At 39.3% G+C, this 21,664-nt stretch overlaps 3 protein-coding genes across 5 annotated transcripts; 2 read left to right on the top strand and 1 right to left on the bottom strand.

Annotated features, from left to right (window-relative positions):
* The first annotated feature begins 3 nt into the window (after positions 1-3).
* On the top strand, positions 4-1,735 carry LOC117139062 (DNA-directed RNA polymerase III subunit RPC4). Its single transcript, XM_033301171.1, has 4 exons — positions 4-418; positions 477-856; positions 929-997; positions 1,050-1,735. The coding sequence occupies exons 1-4, from the start codon at positions 186-188 to the stop codon at positions 1,616-1,618; spliced, it is 1,251 nt and encodes a 416-aa protein (XP_033157062.1). The 5' UTR covers positions 4-185; the 3' UTR covers positions 1,619-1,735.
* A 317-nt stretch (positions 1,736-2,052) lies between these two features.
* Positions 2,053-2,963, bottom strand: LOC117139067 (probable 28S ribosomal protein S26, mitochondrial). Its single transcript, XM_033301177.1, has 2 exons — positions 2,683-2,963; positions 2,053-2,584 (listed from the first exon to the last, which is right to left on the bottom strand). The coding sequence occupies exons 1-2, from the start codon at positions 2,889-2,891 to the stop codon at positions 2,116-2,118; spliced, it is 678 nt and encodes a 225-aa protein (XP_033157068.1). The 5' UTR covers positions 2,892-2,963; the 3' UTR covers positions 2,053-2,115.
* Positions 2,964-3,672: 709 nt separating this feature from the next.
* LOC117140057 lies at positions 3,673-20,493 on the top strand. 3 transcript variants are annotated; one of them, XM_033302796.1, is made up of 7 exons: positions 3,673-4,021; positions 10,085-10,170; positions 18,954-19,116; positions 19,181-19,288; positions 19,413-19,577; positions 19,643-19,743; positions 19,972-20,493. In XM_033302796.1, exons 3-7 carry the CDS (start codon positions 19,002-19,004, stop codon positions 20,431-20,433), a joined length of 951 nt encoding a protein of 316 aa, XP_033158687.1. In that variant the 5' UTR covers positions 3,673-4,021; positions 10,085-10,170; positions 18,954-19,001; the 3' UTR covers positions 20,434-20,493. The 3 variants fall into 3 exon arrangements, with proteins under 3 accessions (XP_033158687.1, XP_033158688.1, XP_033158686.1); XM_033302797.1 differs by lacking the exon at positions 10,085-10,170 and adding an exon at positions 5,515-5,829; XM_033302795.1 differs by lacking the exon at positions 10,085-10,170.
* The last annotated feature ends 1,171 nt before the right edge of the window (positions 20,494-21,664 follow it).

Raw genomic sequence — 21,664 nt, 5'->3', positions numbered from 1 at the left:
ACTCCAATCTATCGACTGCGGTGTATCGGCATGTGGTGTATCGACTCAGCATTCCCATTAACCTCAAAGGAAAATCAAAGAATTCTGCGGCAATTCTAGCGCAAAATCCACGGACTTACAGGGAAACCAGAGCCCAGCGACTTCGGTCGAATTTTTGAGGGGACGGGCGGCGCGAATGGAACGCCATGCCAGCAAAGCGGATGACGGTCACCACAGCAGCAGCTTCGTCCATCAGTGGAGCCAGTGGGTCCACCACGAATAATGGTCAGTCTGGGGGCGGCGCACGCCCACTGGAGACACTAAACGGAATGACCAGGCTGACCCCCGCCCGCGACTTGACCCTTGGTGGGCGCGGCGCTGGGACAGCCAGCAAAAAGGTCTTTGCTCCCAATTTGAATGCTGTGCGCAATAAGAATGCGTGAGTTGTGAAATGGCCCAAGGGAATCTTTCTTTTCATCATGTCATTTGATTCACAGCAATGTCAAGACATCCAAGGACACCACGCAGCCAAGGAGCGGCCGCAGGGGTGGACGTGGCAACGGCACTGGAGCAACACGTGGTCGAGGTGGAAATTCCGCTGGCGGGGGCAACTCCACGCTCATCCAAACCCAGGGACTCTTCTCCGAAGGAGCAGGCGATGTTCATGTTCGAAGGTCGACAGGAAATGGAACGGCATATGCACGGGGCGGTGAGGAGGTGGCCGTGACCAGGAAACGGGTGGATCGCAAGGACGACAAGAGCCAGGCCGAGCGAATCAAGGAGCTCTTGGGCGAGTCGGAGGCCAGTGGCGGTGAGCTCAGCGAAGAGGAGGCTAACAAGACTGAGATGGCACTCAGGCCGATCCTGCTAAAGGAGGGTACGTATCACAACCACTTTGTGATGCACACAGGCAGATGAAATGTATGCTTTATTTATTTATAAACTTTAGGACTCTGGGTCACCCAGAAGACACCGATTGCGAAGCAAGAAGACGCAAGTTCAACCTCTAAACTAAAAGGTAAGACACTTAGCTTTAAAAATGGCATAATCTAATTCGATTTCGCTCCTAGACACTTTGGCAGTGACCCAGCATTTGCAGCAGATGCATTTGGCTGCCCAGACAGCCAGTTTAGAGGAACCTCCACTGCAGTACGGTCGCTACCCTCGCACCATTGGCAACTTTCTGGACTCCAGCGAAGCGCAGATCTTTCTCATGCAACTGCCAGATGTGTTGCCATGTGTGGGCGACGATTCCGAAGATCCGGAACCGTCTAAGGGAGATCATCATCAGGCCACCAGTGAATCGGAACCCGCAAGTCCTGCAGACAAATGCTCCAACGGACCCAAGGGTAGTGTACTACGGCAGCTGGAAGAAGGACAGATCGGCAAGATTCTGAGGTACAAATCCGGCCGCGTCAAGCTCCAACTGGGGGACACGCGCTTTGACTTGGACATGGGTCTCGATCCGGGTTTTCTGCAGGAACTCATGTCTGTAACCGCCAATCGCGAGCAACGCAGTGGAAACATGATAAACTTGGGACCCATTCAAGCCAAACTAAAGGCCACTCCGGATTGGGTGCACCTTTTCCAGCAGCAGGATGCGGCATCCAAGCGAACGAATCCAGTACCGGGCACGTAGCACCCACTTCCCCATGGTAGATATGTAATATAGTAAATAGGCTGCGCCTAAGCTTAAGTTATTCCTATTCTAAATGCCGTATATAAAAGTTAAATATAGAAATTTTTGTAATACAAATGCTTTTCAAAAGGTTATTAACAATTGTACTCGAATATGGATTGATTTCGAGTCGAGAAAGATGGTTTTGGAGCTTGGGGATATGTAACGTAAATTACATTAATACTTAATGCAATTAATTTTATTAGTTAATGGAATTCTGATATATTCTTAGAATAATATTCTATGTTCAAATTAAGTGATTATTATAATTTCTCATACGGTCTTAAAATTTGAACAGTATTCTAGTTCTAGCAAATCGCTTTACCATAGCTAGGTTATCCAATTCTTATTTCTTTTACTGTTTATTGTGCAGAAAAATAAAAAAACATACGGACTTTTAACTTTGGTTAGAAACCTATAAAAAGCATTTTAATGTAACAACAAACTAAGACACTTGATTAATTACTCAAAACTTGCTGGTTGGGTTCGGGAGTGGCGTTTGGGAGCTGAGAGGTGCTTCGTCCCTGGTAAAGATTACCGGCCATATCGATGGCGAAGTTGTGGTCCACGGGATTGGCCAACGCAGTCTCAATGGCTGCATCCAAGTTCTCCCTAGTGATATAGTTCTTGGAACGCTCAATCTCGAGCAGAACCCGCTGGTTGGCCTGCTCCTTGCGCTCCTCCTCGCGCAGCTGTCTTAGCTCCAGTCGCTCCTGAACATAGGCCACCTTTTTCTCGCGCTCCTTCGCCAGTCGCTGATCTCGCTCCTTGGCTATCGCAGCGTTCCAGGCATCATTGGCATCCAGGCACTTCTGGAACTCGTCCTCCTCCTGCTCCGGAGTCAGCACGATGTGATCTGCTGTGGAGGTTTCCTCGTGGCGGACGACTTCCTCCCTTAGAAACTGGCGCACTGAGCGAAGCTGCGTTCTGAAATCAAGGCGTAGATTGTTTTAAATAACGTCTTTTGAAACTGATTGAAATTATCTCAGATGAGAGACAGAATCTGCACCAGCTGGTGCACCTACTTGTACTGGTTGTGGAGCCTCATGAGCTCCGTGCGCTCCTCCTCCGACTGCTTTTTGCGTTCAGGCACGCGGAACATCTTGCTCTTGGCCACCGGCAGCCATCGCGGTTTCCTGCGCCAGCGGACGAACTCGAGTGCGAAACTATTTCCGACCGTCTTCCCGGTGGGCAGGGTGGACTGGGTCAGCAGCTGGCATCCCGCTCGCAGCATTTTAAAAGCAGTTTAATTAACAAAAGTAAATTTTACTTCGCCGCTGCTGAACTGTTGTGCAACTCTGTTGTTAATGAACTGGTTCAATTGCTGGTTTCGTCAGTGATGAGCAATATGAAAAATCGATGAATAAAGGAACAAATCAATCTAATTAAATCAAATTCAAATAGAAAGGCAACAAAGAAATTTATTGACGTATATATTAATATTAAAATGTAATTAAGTAAATTATATTTTTAAGCTGTAGCCTAATTTTGCGTTGCCTACAAGTTTTTGTAACTAAATTGCGCATTTTATAAATGTTTTTATTTGTCCCAAGATGCAAGTTTTGAAATCCCGACAGATTTCACGTGAAAATAGTCAAACGTCCAATGCACTAGCGCCTTTCTCACAATTGCGCTACGCTCAGCTCGGGCTTAAAAGCTTTTGGCCAGGTGAACTTGACGGGAAGGTACGAAAAGTAACTGCTCACTCAGTCGCCGATATATCGCCGCGCTGGCCGCATTAAAATCCGAGCTACGGAACTTCGCTGTTTCGCCTCTTGTACGTGGGCTAACTTAAAACAAAAGTGGCTTGCGCAGCCGGCGCGACTTGAAAGTGTGTGTGTGTGCGTGTTTGAAAAAATAGTGTTCGTTATTGGAAAGCTAAGTCAAGTTAGAAGCAGTGTGGAAAGTGCATATTGTACAGAGGTGGTCAAAAGTATTTACACAACGAGCTTTTTTTTCAATTAGTTGACAATTGAAAAAAAAGCTCGTTGTGTAAATACTTTTGACCACCTCTGTATATCTCTTGCCAAGGCTAAAAGTGTTAAAAGTTAACTCCCAGAAATGCACACACGCATACCGATGCAAGCGAAAAGTTAAAGCGACGATCATTCATTACTGCCTCTTCTTCTTATTCATCTGCTCTTTGCGACGTGTTTCGCTTACCTGTCCAAAACGCGCGTGTATTGGTGGGCTCCATCGCTCCATAGCCCCCTCTCTCTCTCGCTCTCTTTCGATTTGCACATGCAAAAAGGCAGCAGCAGCAGCAAGAACAACAACAAGAACTCCGTCTGAGAGCTTTAAAGCCGAAGTTCTCGACGCAGACGTCGGCGGCAGCAGCGCAGCGGCAGCGAACAACTCGTACAGGTTTGTTGGCATTTTTTTCACATTGGCTTTTGATTTTTGTTTACCTCTGATTGGAATGGCAATTCGCACTGGTTGGACTGTAAATATTGTCTCATATGTGTGTCTCATGTATCCCAATCGCTTACCACGCACAGAATCGAATCGAATTGGATCGCTTCGTAGCTGGAAATTCTTATAGAGCGATCAATTTTGCATATCGAATTTGTGCACTTGCTTGAACTGCACAAAAAAAGGCAGGTCTTCTATTGTTTTCTGTTAAATAAATAAATAAAGTGTGTAATATAAACTTTCCATTTGATAGCTGAGGGCCTTAAAATTAAATATTGGGCATTAATTGAATTATAGAATATCACAATAAAGCGTTCTTCTTTTCTTGTAAGTTAATTCTAGTGTGCCTTAACTGTAAAAGTTAAAAGTTTACTGCTCAAATCGTTGGAATGTTCATCTTATACAATTTTTTCAATCTGTTTACTTTCACATTCTTCAGCATGTGGGATAAGATTTCGTATCTAAAAACGTGATACAAACAAGATTAATACAGAAAGAATGCAAATTTGTTGGATGATATAGACGGTATACTTATCCATTGAATCCCTTTATTTCTATAAATACTTAATATTCCAAACTATCTAAGTTAGCTACTTTGATAGTTTGGAATTACCTTTCAAATTATGAGTTTAACTTGTTTATGTAAATTTTCCCACCAACTTCGTTTGTCTTATCAACAACGCTCATTAAAAATTCCGAAAAAGAGTTGCAACTTCGGGGCACTGCACTACGCGGCGCAGAAGTCAAAAGTCTTGCCTTGAACGCCTGAGCAAGTGCAAAATCTGCTTGCTAATTTATTTGCCCAGCTCCAACTGAGGTCTTTGAAAAGCTAAACACAAAAATGTGTTGGAAAATAATTATGCCAGCAGCAGCAACAACATCAGCAAGTAAAACAGTTTAAATGACTTTCAGTCACGGCAGCTCAGCAGGTGTTGGCTAAAAGGGGAAATCCGGGGAATGGGCGCTGACTTCAACTTAAATATGCAAACTTTTTCCGCGCTTGGCGAACATTCGCAAATTCTGATAAGAGTTTCCCCAACTGTAAAGCCTAATTAGCAAATGTTGTAAGGCAATTAAACCAAATTACAGTTCTTTTTCTTGCCCGTGTTGCAAGTTGAAAGGCAAAAACAACAACAAATTTGTCACAAACTGTCGCAGTGCGGCTTTGCACTTAATTAAAAGGAAAACAAAGCGAAATGTGAAAAAAATTAGTTTAAAAGTAATTAAATATATGCAACGCCTGGTATCTTTGCAAATTTTAATAATGGTTAAAAGTTTAGGTTAATAACTCCATGTTACCACTAGAACAAACAAAGCCGTAATGGCCCAAAAACCCTTTTCTGAATTCTAAAAAACTAAGAAAATTGCAGCACTTAAGCTAAATCCCTTAACTTGAAGTATATTTCCTGGTCATGACATGAGTGTTTTTTTTTAAACAATCTTAGCCTGCCATCAGAGCGACCAGCCAAGCGAAAGATTGACAAACTATATTTACGACCCCCTGCTGATGATCTCAGGCAAATGATGACAATCTGACACGCAAGGGAATCCATTACATTTCGTTCTCGCAGATAAGAGCTTCTGGCGAACTCGACAACAAAGGCAGGAACCTGTCACATTTAGATACTCGTCTGCTGACGAACTGACCTCAAACTTAATTACCAACTTAGCCTTTTTGGCCAACCGAAAAGTGGGTGCAGCCCACTGTGACCTAATCCTGACCGAGTTGACCTATTAAGCTGATGGAAAAGTCAAGCCAGGTAAGGGAAATGAGGACATTCGAGGCGGGATATGCTTACGTAAAATTAGCTGTAGCCCCAAAGTAAGCGAAAGTATTGGCCTGCTCAATGAACGCTTTATTCTTAGCCAAGCATTTTACGTGCTCATAAAACTGGGATAATAAAAAGTTTCCGAGGCACGACAGGGTTGTGCCATTGGGTCTATTTTGGGGACACCGTTTTATGTATTGCGCCCCCAAGAGCAAATTAAATAATAAACAATCGAATTTGGCAATGTGCAAGGAATACGAAATGGTTGGTTAAACTTACAATATGAATCTTGTTCTACGAAAACCATGATTGAGGAACATCTTTTCTATGAAAATAATGTCAATTGATTTTCAAAAGCTCATATTTTAGTACAAGAAACACGAATAGAGATACAAAATGGAAGATATTTCTTTGGCCTTTTGCATACCAATAAAATGTGTATTCCAAAGTATGTAACAGGTTTATGAAACATTGCCAAACATAAACAAATTTATATTTTATTTATCTCATTATTTCATTCTAAAGGGTTTCCCTTACAATCAAACCGGAAGTCATTTAAAATTTGCTTGCAGAGCATTAGGTATATGTTAGTCGAGGTTACAGTTATGGGGGAATGATAACAATGGCGACAACCCTGTAAGCCAACTGTATCCATACATATCCAACAAAATTTTGTTTCGAGTTTATTACAAGTCTTGACTTTTCTTAGCCCTGGCACGCGTTTTCTACCAATGATTTTCCAATGTTTTCATTTGGTTTCATCTTTCTTTTATGTGCGATTGGAGGTGGTCACGTTTGGTCGTCTTATCTCTCAAGTTACTTATCAAGTTTTGAGGAGTGGTTCGGGTAAATGGTTTTAATATGCAAATTGTGTTTCTATGAAACGGGTTATAGTTGATGTCGAAGAAAAATATCGTTATTATTTAATGCTTTCTAACCAATTTGGATGCTTTGGGAAGCTTTTCATTACATAAATGCATTTATTTAATGAAGCACATGTATAGTAGGAAATATACTTTTTTATTGTATTCATGAGTGTATTAAATTAAACTGAAGTTCAAGCCTGTGGCTCATTCCCCATCGGCATGAAAACTCGGTCAAAACTCCACAGGCCAAACATTTCTCCTCTCAATTCTAACTGAATTACAAAATAAATTTCGTTTTCAATGCTCAAAAATTTGAAGAAAAACAAAAAGGAAAACCGGTTTTAACGGTTAGAGGAGCAAATACGCACACACACGCATATAAGAAAAGGTATTTCATCTACCAAAAAACCAAAATCCAAAGTGAAAAGTAGGTGACGTCAAGCACCGTTAGGTCTTAAAAACTGAAAACTGGTCGTTGGTATTGTTCTTCTTCTTATTGTCTTTGCTGCACAGAGAACAAAACTGTACGAACCATTTATTTTTTATTATTTTCTTTACAATAAAAAATAAGAAAGAAATTTAAGCAGAGTGCAAGCGCGTTGAATATATTTTTAGATTTCATTTTCATCTATAAGATATTTATAAATACTAATTTTAGGAAAACTACCAATGCACTAAGTTTGCTAGATTTATAAATTTAAGTGATTAATTTTAGTTTGTCCCAAACTGCTGTTTATTTGCTGTTTTTTTGTTTTATCTAAATAAACAGACCAAAAATGTAAACATTCCCAAGTTGTATGCGTGTTAAAGAATTTTCGTTTGTTGTTTGGCGACCACGCCTATCGGATTTTTCAACTTTACATAATGTGGGCAGGTCGACGGCACTGCGTTGAGCCGTCGAATGGGGCGGGGGGGCGTGGCACTGGGAAATGGGGAGCTGTGGTTGAGTGGCCAAATAACGTTGGACATGAAAGCAACAACTGCGCAGACGCAGCAGCAGCCGCAACAACAACAACTGGCGACGTCACACTTGCGTGGTCAGCTTTTTGTGCATTGCCAAGAGCGAGAGAGGAAATGGGTTAGAAAGAGAAAGGGAGAAAGAAAGGGTTAGCAAGCAACAAGCCTTGGTTATTAAACAGTGGGTCAAACTAGTTACATAAATCATTTCAATTGGTTCTTTTGTTAATTTTAAGTACAACATGTTCATAGTTTTTTTAAATATAATTATAATAAATTAATAAGATTTAAGTTTTATAACCGTAGTAAATATTTTTTAGTGATAGTTCCAGCTTTCTGATAATGAAATTTATGTAAAAAAAATATGTTACAAATAAAAAACTTACAATAGCAGTTCCACTGTAAAACCGCATTGTCTGTGCATTCGACTTCACGGTCAATCCAAACTTTTGCTTGTCTTATGCAAATTTACTTATTGCATTCCCCATTACAAGTGTGCGCTCTGCCTGTCCCTTTCTAGCTTTCTTGCTCTCACATTCGCACACTTTGACTGCGTAATTAAGTATTCTTTTAATTGAGTTTGGAATGGATTGCTTCATCTTTCAAAGGGCCCATACCCTACGAATTAGCGTTTTAAGTCTTGTTGTTATTTTTCTTATTCCGCTGCACTTTAATTGAAATTTATGCAGCTATTTAAGTGCACTGCTCTCGTTTTTTTTTGGACGGAGGATGTGGTTCAGCGAGTCTTTTGTTAAAGTTTTGCGTAAACTTTGATTACATGAATCCATTTTCTGTTCTATATGATGTTCGAGTCCATGAGGGGGGCAGAACCCACAGCATTGATTCGAAATTGAAACTGCTTTTGGCGTTGTCGAACAGGAAATTAGATGGAAAGTGAGCTGTGCCAGACGGAAGCTTTTGGTTCCAATTAATCGGGGTGAGGCTTCCAACGAAAGTGCAGCACTCAACTTTTTTCCAATCATTGTTAACTCAACTAAATAGGCTGTCAAAACATTGGATTTCTGCTTGGAAACCTTTGAATAATGCTTAAATATCTATGCATATCTCAATTTCATCAATTTCAAAAGTGAAAAATCAATTCTCATTAGATTCTGGTTGTATATTTACTTTTGCTTAAAATGCTTATTTTAAATATTTATTATTAAAGTTCATAAAAAAACAAAAGAAAACAACAACACTGGTACAAATTAGAAACCCTAATTTATAGTGTTCACTTCCGCTTTCCCTTTTAGCCTCACATGTAGATCAGAAGTAAGTTTTCTATGTCATTTAGGTAATTGTGATTTAATTTTAATGTTTCCCTTATAATTTCTTGACATGCGACGTTAAGAACGATAAGAAGAATGTCTATTTCATTTTTAATTTTCATTAATTTAATTTCGTACAGATTTAATGTTATAAATAATGTAATTAGATTTTAATGTCTTTTATTGAACATGTCCATAAATCTTTCGCTGCATCTACAAGACAATCAATTTTCATTGAATTTATGAAGCTTTCATTACGAAATTCTCTTTTTCCCGAAATTGATCGACATTGTTTGAATTCTTTTTGGGTGGTTTCCAATTGCTCAATCAAAAATGCTTCAGAGGTCAAGACTAAATGCTTCAACTTGCATAAGGCAAAACTCACAGAAAGAGACCACAAAACACGACAACAATTTGCTCGCCTAGTTTTCAGCTTTTGTTTGGGGGGTCAATTATAACTCATGTGAACTGCAAGTCTCTAATTAATGTGTTTTTTTTTTGTTTGGTGCCCAGCCCAAAGGAAAAGACGCACGAGGAAATTAGAAAGCCATCAACGAAGCTATTTCGAATTGTTTGGATGCCCGTCAACTTTCGGTTAGGTTTTTAAGTACTTTTGATTGCGTTTCACCCATTGTCACGCCGCTGACTAACGTGATTCACGCAATTTTTAAGACAGGGGCGGCGAGGCGGACAATTGCGAGGGGGTTCCATTAACTACTGTCACTGCTGCGCAACTGGCATACAAATTTTGTTGAAATTTTCTTGCTCGACTCTACGGGTCTCTGGGGTAATTGTCATGCAATTTTAACTCAGCGATTCAAGGCACGATGGTCGGATCCCCTTCCACGTTTTTGATAAGAGTCTAAGTAATTGTTGCTGTACTTGATGCAATGGTTGTTAGTGAAGTTGCGTTTTAAGCTTATCTTTTAATTAGAGGAAGTGATTAACGTAAGTCGATTGCAGCCGCAATTGCTAATATTAGGTGTTATTTTGTAATTGATTTAAAGTCGTTTCCATAGGTAATTTCCCTAGTAGTTTAAAACGGGTTTTTTTAAAAGTAAAGTAACCCAACTGGCAAATACTACTGACTCATTGATTTTAAATATTGCGAACAACTTATTCCAATCTCTTATTTGTATTTGTTGCACCTTTCAGATAGGAAAATTCCTTGACTCATGGATTTTAGCAGAAGGAAAATAAGAGGTTACCTAATTGAAATGGATTCATAATATAAGTTAAAAGTAAGTTAACAAGCTTATAATTATAATATGACACCGTTATCAGCCACATTTGCACGCTTTTCTTATGAATATTAAGCTGCTCAAAACAATTTTAGCGTTTTCTTTACCGAGAATACGAAATATTTGCCGAGTAAGCTCTCATTCCACTCCAACAAAAGTTGAATAAAAGAAGGTTCCTCACTCTTTAGCTTCATAAAAATTCGCGGTCAAGGTTGTTAACCTTAACCGCGCCCGCCTCTGTCTTATATTTTTCAATTCTCATTCTTTTTAATTTGAACGCATTTTTATGCACAAGGGTGGAATGAAATGAAACTGGTCTTGCAACATAATAAAGTTCTAAAATTGTGTATACGCCACGTGGGCCTTATTCAAAATAAGAATTAATTAAAAAAGAAGGAAATTTCACTAATAATGCTGAATATATATAAATGATTTGGGATTTGTTTTCAAGCTTAAAAAGAAAAAACCTTTTCCGTATTGTGTTTCGAGATCACCATTTAAGTTTAACAAATTGCTTAATGTAAATTATCATTATTGACACAATACACCCTTGATCTCTGAACAAAACAATCATAAATAAATGAATGAATGAGAGGGGCGTTGGGGAAAGACAACAGCAGCCGGTTCAATAACTGCCAACTGGAATGAGGCAGAAATTAAATTACATTAAAAGGGCAGCGGCCAAAAGACGATCGGCGATACTCGCATGACTCAACCGAAAGATACATTTTAAATATGCCCATTTAATCGAGCTAGAAATTCTCAAGTTACGATTGAAGAATTTGCGGCGGCCTCATTAGAGGCTTTTCTTTTCGCTAACCTTTGGCTGCCCCTTCATTACAGACAATGAAAACTTGTTTTCAACAATATCTACGTCTGATTAGCATTATGTTAATTCACTTTTGATGTGGGAGTTCGCAGAGATATAAATGTATTTGCACATGAGGGAAACTTGTCTAGTAGTCAATTGTTGAATGGGATGATGCCGGGCGAAATATGAAATATTTCTACAACTTTTTCACGCTCAGTTATGCGTCTCTCAACCTTGGCTTTATATGCGACATAACTTTCTTTAATTATGTTAGAAAGCGCTCCCTTAAGTCACCTAAAAAGTTTATTGCCCTTCCCCTACTTAATGCCAACTGCTTCTACGGAAGTAGTCTTTGACGTGCTTTTGATTGTTAATTAGATGGCCAAAACACTTGCCTATTTAATTAGTCGACCAAAAAGTCTGAGCCATGGCAACAGCTCCTTTTCATTTTGCATTGCCACGGCTGACACAATCGCAATCCCCATCGCCTTTTGAGATGAGCAGCGCACGTGATTTATCGACTGCATCGCTCGGCACTTTTCCCCTGAAAAGCCAAACCTAAAACCAAATCCAGACACACTTGAGTGCCAGTTGGCCATCCATTCATCCATCTGAGCAGTTTATGGAGCCTCTGGGAGCCGATGGTACCAGGCGTTTCGGATCGGTTCTGTTCTGTTTATTTATTTATTGGTGAGGAGTTGCAAGTGTCGAATTAATCTGATAAAGCTGAAAAAGGTATCTGAAGTAAATTGAAGCGAATAAATAAAGATAAGGGGTGTTTAGTGAACTGATATTTAGAATCACACACATATTAAAAGATATTAAAAAAAAATATACAGGCTTTTAATAAGTAGCTTATGCTATAAAACATTTCCAACATTACTTATTATTTCCAATATTTCTTGGTTTATATACATAAATATACATTGCTAATAGTATTGATACACATATGAGATATTTAAAATAAAAATATAAAATTTGATTAGTAAACATAACTATTATTATTTACTGTTTATTAATCCAAAAGTAACTTCCTTTCTTTTCCATTTACATGGGTTTTTTTTATTGCAATACTGTTTTATGTTTTCTGATCATTACACTTTGGTAATACAAATACATTTTGGTTTTTTGGGGCTCAATGATCTTGTCCAGTATAAAGAAAGCATATACATATTTCTACAGCCACTAAATAATACTTTCGGCTTGTTCAATTTTAGCCAGCGGCTTAGCTTTAGGCCGAATTAAGCAAAATAAATGGCAATTACTTCTTGGGAACCTCCTCGTGCTTTTTAGAATCCACATAAATCCCATAGCTTCCGCCTTTTCTGGGGCTATAAATCGCCTTCCAGCCAGATAACGGACCATCTTTGGGAGTTGGCTAGTTAGTTAGTTAGTTGGCAACGCCTTGGGGCGTGTGAGCGGCACGCAGAATTATTAACTGACAGCGGCAGCCATTAACAATGCGCACACACATGCACACGAGTCGTTCTTGCAACATCAGCAGCAAGAACAGAGTGAGTTGCGGCAACATTGCACTGAGGAAAATAGGTTGGCCAGTTTGAATTATATCAATTATAGAATTAATATTTAAAACTGTGCATATATATCTAAAGACACCCTCAGTAAATAATGTTTAGCAACTAAAAGCTATTGTGTGACCAAAAGAATCAAATCATCTGATTTAATATGTTATTATGTTTCTATGAAGTTTTTTAGTGTGCATTGATACATCTAGATAAAATATAATCTATGATCAGATCTTCGGGAATGAAGAGGTACATTAATATTTTGTATATCACTTGGGATCAGTGCGACTATTTTTTTTATTTTTTTAAGTGCAGCAGCAGCATCTGCCGCTGGCTCGTTGCACTTTCCATTTGCCAATTCAGTGAGCCGCAAGCCGCTCCATTCTACTATCATCTTGGACCGGCGAACGTCCCCGATGCATTGGCTACTTTAGCTAATGACTTTATTGAATCGACCGAGGCATATCCCCGGTCCAATCCCCTAACCCCCAGCCCCTGGACCTCTGCTCCTCAATCTGTTCGGTTCTGTTGACTCTGCGTGTGACTTTTGCCGTATCATGCGAGAAATTAGCACAAGCAAATTAAATGAATAGACGACAATGGGCCATCATCATTATACAGAACGTGCTTGTATCGCCTTGGGTGGTTTTTAAGCAGATCAAATTGTGTTACCATGGAAGTAAAGACTTTCAAATGGGAGTGGAATGGCGTAATTGGTGTTTATAATGTTTGTTTAGTTTAATAAATAAATATTAAAATATTATTTATAGCACTATATGTGTTAATATGACATTAGCTGGATAGGATCGAAATTTTAAGATAAGCAACTTTTAAAAAATTGCAAGGCAAGTAAGAGTAGACTTATATTTATTTATTCTTGTGATAAGGACACACCTTAAAATTCTTAACTAGGTAGTATAAAATATTAAGAAATACGTGAATATGCATAAAATTTGTTTGTTTTAAGCCCTGTTTACAACGTAACTCATTTGAATCGAGTTAATGCGTAAAACGTTGGAACATGTTTGTTTCGACAATGAACATTCGAGCTTACCCAGAACTGAGACTTAAACCTAAGTCTTAACTAAACATGCCCCAAGCAATGCCCCTTTGTCGCCTCCCCTCTGCCCAACACTCCTTGTTGCCTGCCTCACAGCAATTATGCTTAATTGTTTGACACGACCAAGAAAGATGGTTAACCGTTTCATGTAAAATGCAGCACATGTATGTAAATAACGGTTTTACCTATGCAGCAACATAACAACGAAGACATGGGTGGTGCTGGGGGGTGGGGGGCTTTAGAATACGATGGGGGTTGCGATGATGGAAACGATGGAACGTAGGCGCAAAGTGGGACACCAACAGCTGGCCACAGAGCAAATTGTTCTCAGTGTTGGCACCAGAGACGCTTTCCCACTTTTCCTTCCCGCTGCCTAATGACAATGCCTGACACACATATGAAAAGCGGTTGGGAACGGGAGGATTTTGTGGGATGGCTACACAGGATTAAAACTAATTTGCTACAATATTATGTAATTATGTGGGGTAAGTTGTTTATAACGTGTTTATAAGGAAACGAGGATCGTAAGGGGTAATGTTTCGCGGAATAAATAAGATACTATTTGTTTTGTTATTGCATCGAATGGCTACTGATCCAAAAGACGAGTTTTTTTTCAGTGTAAGGGATGGCTAGCAACTTTTTGAGGGCGTTGGCAGTTTGATTGTTGTTTGCACAACTTGTCGCACTTGCAACATGCTGCACGCTTGTCATAACGATAGATAAATACTAACTGAAAAGTATAGAAAAAGAAGGAGAAAAACGCTGACAGTTTACTGAACTACTTATGCCTGAGTGCGACCGAAAGAGATCGCACCACATAGATAGCGTATAGGGCTTTTGTTAGACAAAAACTTTCACCCAAAAAAAAAAAGAAAGAAATGAAGTGTTTAAAGAAGCGGCAACAAAGTAAAAGTTTTTCACAGTTCACCTAACCGTGAAAATCTTCCACAACCGACTGGAAAATAGGGATCGCCAGATGGAGACAGCAAACGGGAGCTTCCGTTGGTAGCCCGAAGTCAGATGTGTTAACCACAAATCAAACAAGAACGGCAATTATAAAGCCAGCAGGAACGATGACAACAGAGATGAAAACAGCTTAAGCTAACATATTTTCATTTTTTGAAACAAGTCTGACCCATTTACAAGACCATCCTTACTACATAATTTTTCTTTTTTCGAAAAGTTATAAATGGGGTTCGCTGGAGTCTTGGAATCAGTCTTCTCTCCAGCTTCTTAAATAGCTTTTAGATCTTCTGATCAACCGGAAGTTTACTATTTGCTTTCTTTTTCGCTTCCGCTGGCATTACATATGTGACTATACTGAAATTACCATTGGAATTGGAAAATATTTTCTAAGTTTGTTTATTAAGTTAGCCAAGTAATTAAAACAAACTCATAAAACACACAAAATATAATAAATAACAAGTACAGCAGAAAATACCGAAACACATACATTTCCCATCCCACCTACTGTTCGGAAAAGTAAATTTAGCCAACCCCAATTTAATTTACCAAAATAGCCCCAAAATTTCGTTAGCTGCCTGCTCCGTCACTCAATTAAGACAAGTTCTAACCTCACTTGACTTTGGCTTGCCAAGTGTATTTACTACCCCAAAAAAGAGGAGCCGCTGGCCAAATTAAATTTCCACTGTGCCCAATTTTACACAGTTTTCCAAGGCAACGGCACAAACTTTTCCTCAGCTGTTGTGGCCTGTTTTGCACTTTGCCATGGCAACAAGTGCGCCCAAACATAAACAAAGCAAAGAAAATTCAGCACGGAAAACTCCTCACTCGCGTTGCCAACTAACTAAGATTTGGAACGCTGTAACTGATTTACAGACTTTCGAATATCCCTTTTCAAAAATATACGTATATTAAATTGCCAGTTGTATTGATTTGCTAATACTCTTTTTTTATAAGTAGCATTGAGTTTGGGTGTTTAATGAATATTTTTGGCTGCTCAGCAATTAATAGAATTAGTAAACACAGCTTTATTATTAGATTGAATCGTAGTACCCACCTATTACAGGGTATTAAAACCAAACAATATTTCCACAGCGATTCGCGGGGAAAATCAATAGCAGAAAGGTGGGGAATGCAGGTGAGGAAATGTGAGTCGAGGGGTGGAAAGGTGAGAGGCACCATTAGGGAGTCCGCGACACGTTTTTCCATTTGATTTGTAGACCTGCGCGTCGATCCCCGTCCAGCTGGGCCGACAAATTGAAGTAAATTTCCTGTCTGGGTTCCTCGTCCGGCTGACTCGCTCCCACCGGTGACCCAATTTCCGCGGAAAAGCGACTTTTCATTAGCCTAAGTTCCCTTTTATTTGGGTTGCGCTGGGTTGGCCCTAAGTCTGGAAAAATTTGCACTTTTGTTGGTTAACTGAGTGAGGCTAATGGGTCTGGAGTGGATTGGTTGGGTCTGGACAGTTTTCAGAAGGTTATTGGCCTTTCTTTTCCTCGGTGATCTCCGTTAAATTGCTTCATTTGGCTGGATTTCCTTTCCCAAGTTAATTGATTTTACTCGGTTGAGATGCTAATGGAGGTACGGAGTGAACTTTAGGTTCGGAGTTGTGTCAGAGACAAGTCGAAACGAGGTGACTAAGACGCGATTAATGGCTTTTAAGCACGACAATTGTCGGTGCTGTATTCGTGTTAAATCAAAATGCTTTAAGGGTCGATGCAAAAAAACAGTAGCATGGATGCATGCAATATATGAATATATAAATAGGAACAAGGCTTACTATGAATAATATTACTGCTATGTTGTTTATAATAAAATTTCTAAATATTTTGCCTTTTTTAGTTAGATAAACATAATCTTCCAGCTTTCTATCTACTTTTTATCTGACCAAGAAATTTTCACAATTGCAGTTTTGATTCATGGTTATTGCTTTATGCCTAAAGATCGACAACCTGGGCAACCCACTCAAAGTGGCAGCCTCAGTGGCAGTGGATATGCCAGGTTGGCATATGACTTGGCTTGGATGCCCGCTGACTATTAATGGCTTGTTGAATTTTTTCATTTACCAGTTGTGCTTGCCACTTAATGGAAAGCAAGCTAGCCTAAAAGCAGTTAAAACATTTACTAGAAGATTATAGTATAAAAATGTCATTTCAAACTCTACAGCATAATTATAAGTTTGCTCCTTGGGACTTCCCACTATCCTTACACTATACGCTCATATAAAAATCATTGTGTATTTTCGTAAAGTCTTACTAAAAAAAATAATTTTGTGGTTTCGAAAGACACTGTACAGTTTCTACTGACACCAACGCACGGCGTGTAAATCATATAAACATATGCACATCACCTCTGAATCACGCTCTTAGCCGGGCACTCAAAATGGCCCAGAGCTTCATGGCTTAGTACCCGGTTTCAAAACCTCGCTTTGGGCCTTTTCTCCACCTTTTCGACCACCTACACATGATCACCGATGTGATGGCCGCAAAACGAGGATGAAGCTAAAATAAAAGAAGCCACGCGACGAGTCTTGTGGGCGATCGGGAGGAAAATGGATAGGATTATACCAACGGGAAATTTATGCAAGTTGAAGATCGTGACACAATTGAGAAAAGTTCATTCCATTGACTTTGACTTGGCCTGGCTGTGCCTTTTGATTTGGCTTTTAGCTGAGCTTCGGCTGAAGATTGCATCTAGAGGTTAGTTGCCATTTGTTAGTCCCACAACAAAGTTGCAGAATGAACTAGGAGGATTAGATAAAAAACTAGAGCCTGTAGAAACACCAAAAACCCCAGATATTTGATTTGGGTGGTAATAGCTAATACTATTTAATAGTTAATTGAAGTGAATAAAATAATATTTTTTCTTAAATTGTTGTGTGCTTAATTACCCTACATTACAATAGTGTAAAATAAAGATATTATTGCATGCGAATCGCAAATTCCCTAGCTGCGAAGAACCATTCTTTGCGGCTTTTCGAAATCTTCGTTCCGATTCGGCGAACAAAGTCAAGCCTTCCTCTTGGCCAACTTTCGAGCCAAGAAGCAGAACCACCATTCGCGGCATTCGTTGGGGTAATTTAAGACGGGCGGCACACATTCCCCTCCCCCAGATTCGCCTTTCTGCATTTACCGCTAAGAGCAACAAACAGCGTCTGGCAAACATCGTCAAAATCAGAGTCTCTACTCCAATTCAGTTGCCCAGTTGGCTAGGTGAGGCAACCTCATCTCGGATTCATTTGGATTTCTTGGGCGTGTCTCCAGTTTCTATTTCTACTTATATTTTCTGGCATTTCAATGCTCGCTGCGATCTGTTGCCGACATTGAGGACTCTCGACTTACTTGCAAGTGATACTATTTATGCGATTACGAGGGGAGTGGGGAGTTTGAGTGGCTCATTGAGAAGGTTGCTAAGTTTATTAGCATGAAGGTAGAAGACATTCACCGTCAAGATCTTCAGTAGATGCTTGGAAAAGATTCCAAATGACAAATGATGATTGTAAAGTAGGTCTGTAAACGTTAAGTGTGGTATTGCAAGACAAAGAACTCCAGATTTTTATAAGAATGAATTAATTTATTAAATAACGTGTGCCTTCTTATTGGATTGTATATTCTTTTTTTATGTAATTTAGCTGAATTATAAACCAATCATTTAAAGTGTTCCTTTACCACATCAACTTCATTCTGCGTTAGTTCCTACAAAATCAAATTATCTGAATTTATTTAGTTTATTTATTTGATAAGTAAATGCCCTTTTTATATCATTAGACCAAGTTTCATTTAAATGCTATTTTGCACGCGGTCTTTAATAGCTCATCAATTAGCTGGAAGCTGTCAAAAAATAACTGAAATTCCTCGTGTTAAGCATGTCTTTGGGGTAGCTATAGATACTCGAGAAATATTTTATAAAAGCATTTTAATTACATGTAAGAGGAATTCAGCTTACTGCTGAAATCCGCTTACAGAAAGCAAGCGAACTGAGAAAAACTCAATCGAGAGCTTGTGTGTATCTTTGGGATACAGATACGAGTGCGACCTACACAAAGATAGATATTTCTCTGCGTAAGCATTATTTTTTTCTTGGCCTTTTTTATGCAATCTCAAGGTCAGCGGCAAGTAGCTCTTTATGTATGAATGGGATCTAATTGTTCGTGAGGAGACAAAGTGCTCGGATGGGTGGGATATGACATGTGGGTGGTTCCTCCATAAGTACATTGGCTAATGCATGTAAGGAGATTTTCGGGGAAGCGCTAAGCTACTTTATCGTCGTGTTCGCATTTCAAATGCGCTTGACAATGACATTTTTTTTTTCCTTTGGATTTGCAAATGTGGCTCAAAGTCAATAGACATTTGACACAATTTGGCAGAACGATTATTTAAACAAGTGTCTGTAATAGAATGCTAACGTCTGTTCTTTTTTTCAGCTCGTTGGATCTCAATTGCATTGTTATCGTTATGCTGTACAGTAAAACATGGCAAAGTCGACACTTTATGCTGCTGGGGTGACCTGTCTGGGCTTTATTTGCTTCGCCTTGGCATCTGTGGCCATTGGCATACCCATTTGGGGTTACTACGATAGTCCATCGGGTGAGTGTCCGGTGTATTTTTACACTTTAATTTGATTAATCCAATTCCTTTTCCAAATTAACAGGCGGCTATGACTTCGATCGAGGTTATTTCGGACCGTTTAAGGTCTGCAAGCAATTGACTTATAATCGCGAGAAATGCGGCAACGACGTGTCCAAGTTTAGATTAAGCAGTAAGTATTCTAAGTCGCTTAGACTGCAGATGGGCATCGAAAATATTTTAATAATATTCGTGGAGTAGTAGACTCTACTATTAGTCACTGCATCAATTGTATTCATTAATTTTATTTTTTTTAGATGCGGTTTTTGTCAGTGGACTCTTGGCCATTGGCAGCTCAGCTGTGCTGGGCATCTTCTGCATTCTGTCGGTCATTCAACACGCGATGATCTCATCCAGGGAGAAGGTGGTTATGCCCTACACAACTCTAGTGATAGTGAAGTTAATGTTGGCATTGCTGGGAGGTGAGTGCAGATGGGTTTGGCAAAGAACGATAAAGAAATGTTATTTAATTTATATATATTTCCAGGTGTATTGGCCATCATAGCGACGGTTTTGTTTGCTCTGCAAATTGATGAGCAGGAGCGCTATGGCTTCAAAGTATCGCGGGGCATTTCCTTCTATATACAGGTGATTAATGGTCAATTACTCACGAAGTTGGTTGAAAAGTGATCAGGCGAACTTAAATACTTTTAGCCTAGTTTAAGATAACTACAAATTTGTTGCTAGCAAACATATTTATTATCTTAAACTTTTGGTAAAGATACAAAAATCCGGTGCTAAAAGTAGGAATTCGCTCTTTCATACCACTACATCTACTATTAGCCATACAATAACGACTTTCATTTAATTTTACAGATTGTGGCTATTGTTTTGACAATTGCTCTGTTCGTGGCCGCCCTGTACGATGTGATCTACTCGCGCAGTCCAGGCGGAGATCCCACAATGGCGCTGGATGTGTCATCTCCGGGCAGTGCCACTACGTTCAATAATCCGGGTTTCAAGGAGCCGCGCAGTCGCAACGGCGTTTCGGTGACGGACGCATCCGGAAAGCCCTACAGCGGAATCCGGAATGGAGCGGGAACGGCGGGCAGCGTGGCCTCCATGAGCACCACCGTGACCAGCGTGTCCAATGGTTCCACCCTCGACTCGGTGACGCGTTCACCGCTGCGATCGAGTCTGAAGAAGCCGAGACCCCGGCCGGATCCAACGTTAGGCATTCAAAATCCCGGCTATTCCGGATCCGGAAGTTCGCCACCCATGCGGCGCAATGGAAGCGTGAAGAAGGTCCGAATTCAGACGCACAGCACCGAGGTGTAAGATGGTTTCAACCAACTAGAATTAAGCCCTTCAACAAGCAGCAAACGACAAAAAACAAAACAAAAAAATATACAAAGACTGTGTACAGTAGCAGAAAGACACAAAGAAATGTTAAGATGAGAAAGATGTAGGTGTCCCTCATTAATTAATTGATAGTTTCCAACTGAAAATGGAAAATTCTTTATCATTTGTCTTCCAACAAGGATGCATTAAATTCAATCGGCCGAGGCCAAAAGTTCTGTTTCGTAAGCAACGGTTTCCGTCCACGGGCAAGGCAAGAGTATTTAATTCAAATTGAAAGTCCCCAAAAGTATTTGAGTTTCCATATACCTCCCAAGTGCCCTTAAGACCCGCCCCAGTCCCGTGCACTTTGGAAAAACGAATTATCCACAAAAACACTGGAACACCAACCTACAAATATAAATAATTTGCAATATTCTTATTTAACAGAGAAAAATAAGCGTAAGCATTATAAAGCTACATTTGTAAAATACATTAAAATAAAAATGACACAAATTGTTATTTATAATTAAGTTTAAGTCAAGGCGCATTGATGGCCTTTCAATTAAATTTGATAATTGTATGTTATTGTTAGCAATACTTTAAATTAAACGCGTTAATTAACCTAACTGAATAATAATTGTTGCTCTAAGATTTCACTATAAAAGACACTTAGATTTTTTGCTAAGCTTGTTTGTTTAGTTTTTTGTAATTTAATTGAATTGAATTAATTAATTTAATTCATAATTTTCTCCGTAAGGTAAGAAAATACTGAATAAAAAGACAAAATAAATATTTGTTGACAACTTTCTTAGATGTGTGAAATATTTGCAGGTTTTAAACTTTAATGTTATAAAAATAAATAAATGCAGGATGGGCATGATTTTTCATTTCCGTTTGAACTGGATTTGAACTGCTTGGCATGAGTTTCTCGTACAACAAGCAGTCTACACGAAAACTTCAAGCCGACAAAGCAGTAAACGACTTCAAGTAAGCAGTTCGGGAAGCAGTGTACTGTTATAGTTATGTTAGCAAGAACTGTTAAGCTTAACAGACACATATTTTAAATTTGAACAAAAGAATTACAGAAATTTGGCAAAGGTGAAAATATAATGCAAATTAATTATGCCCGTTACTCGTAGAGTAAAAGCACAGACACTAGAATTCTTAATAGAATTGCTTTTATTAGTCTTGTAAATTTCTATCGATTTGAAAAACAAAATTTTATATA

Source organism: Drosophila mauritiana, chromosome 3L (genome assembly GCF_004382145.1).
Source record: "Drosophila mauritiana strain mau12 chromosome 3L, ASM438214v1, whole genome shotgun sequence".
NCBI classification, from domain to species: Eukaryota; Metazoa; Arthropoda; class Insecta; order Diptera; family Drosophilidae; genus Drosophila; species Drosophila mauritiana.
The sequence above is the reverse complement of the archived record's forward strand: the minus strand, read 5'-3'. Positions and strand labels throughout refer to the sequence as shown.

Excerpts from the sequence above, each read along its gene's own strand:
- LOC117139062 (XM_033301171.1), top strand. The coding sequence starts at position 186 with ATGCCAGCAAAGCGGATGACGGTCACCACAGCAGCAGCTTCGTCCATC. Across the intron at positions 419-476 it reads GCTGTGCGCAATAAGAATGC|CAATGTCAAGACATCCAAGG; the intron begins GTGAGTTGTGAA and ends TTTGATTCACAG. Across the intron at positions 857-928 it reads GCCGATCCTGCTAAAGGAGG|GACTCTGGGTCACCCAGAAG; the intron begins GTACGTATCACA and ends TATAAACTTTAG.
- LOC117139067 (XM_033301177.1), bottom strand. The coding sequence starts at position 2,891 with ATGCTGCGAGCGGGATGCCAGCTGCTGACCCAGTCCACCCTGCCCACC. Across the intron at positions 2,585-2,682 it reads AGGCTCCACAACCAGTACAA|AACGCAGCTTCGCTCAGTGC; the intron begins GTAGGTGCACCA and ends CCTTGATTTCAG.
- LOC117140057 (XM_033302795.1), top strand. The coding sequence starts at position 19,002 with ATGGCAAAGTCGACACTTTATGCTGCTGGGGTGACCTGTCTGGGCTTT. Across the intron at positions 19,117-19,180 it reads TTACTACGATAGTCCATCGG|GCGGCTATGACTTCGATCGA; the intron begins GTGAGTGTCCGG and ends CCAAATTAACAG. Across the intron at positions 19,289-19,412 it reads GTCCAAGTTTAGATTAAGCA|ATGCGGTTTTTGTCAGTGGA; the intron begins GTAAGTATTCTA and ends TATTTTTTTTAG.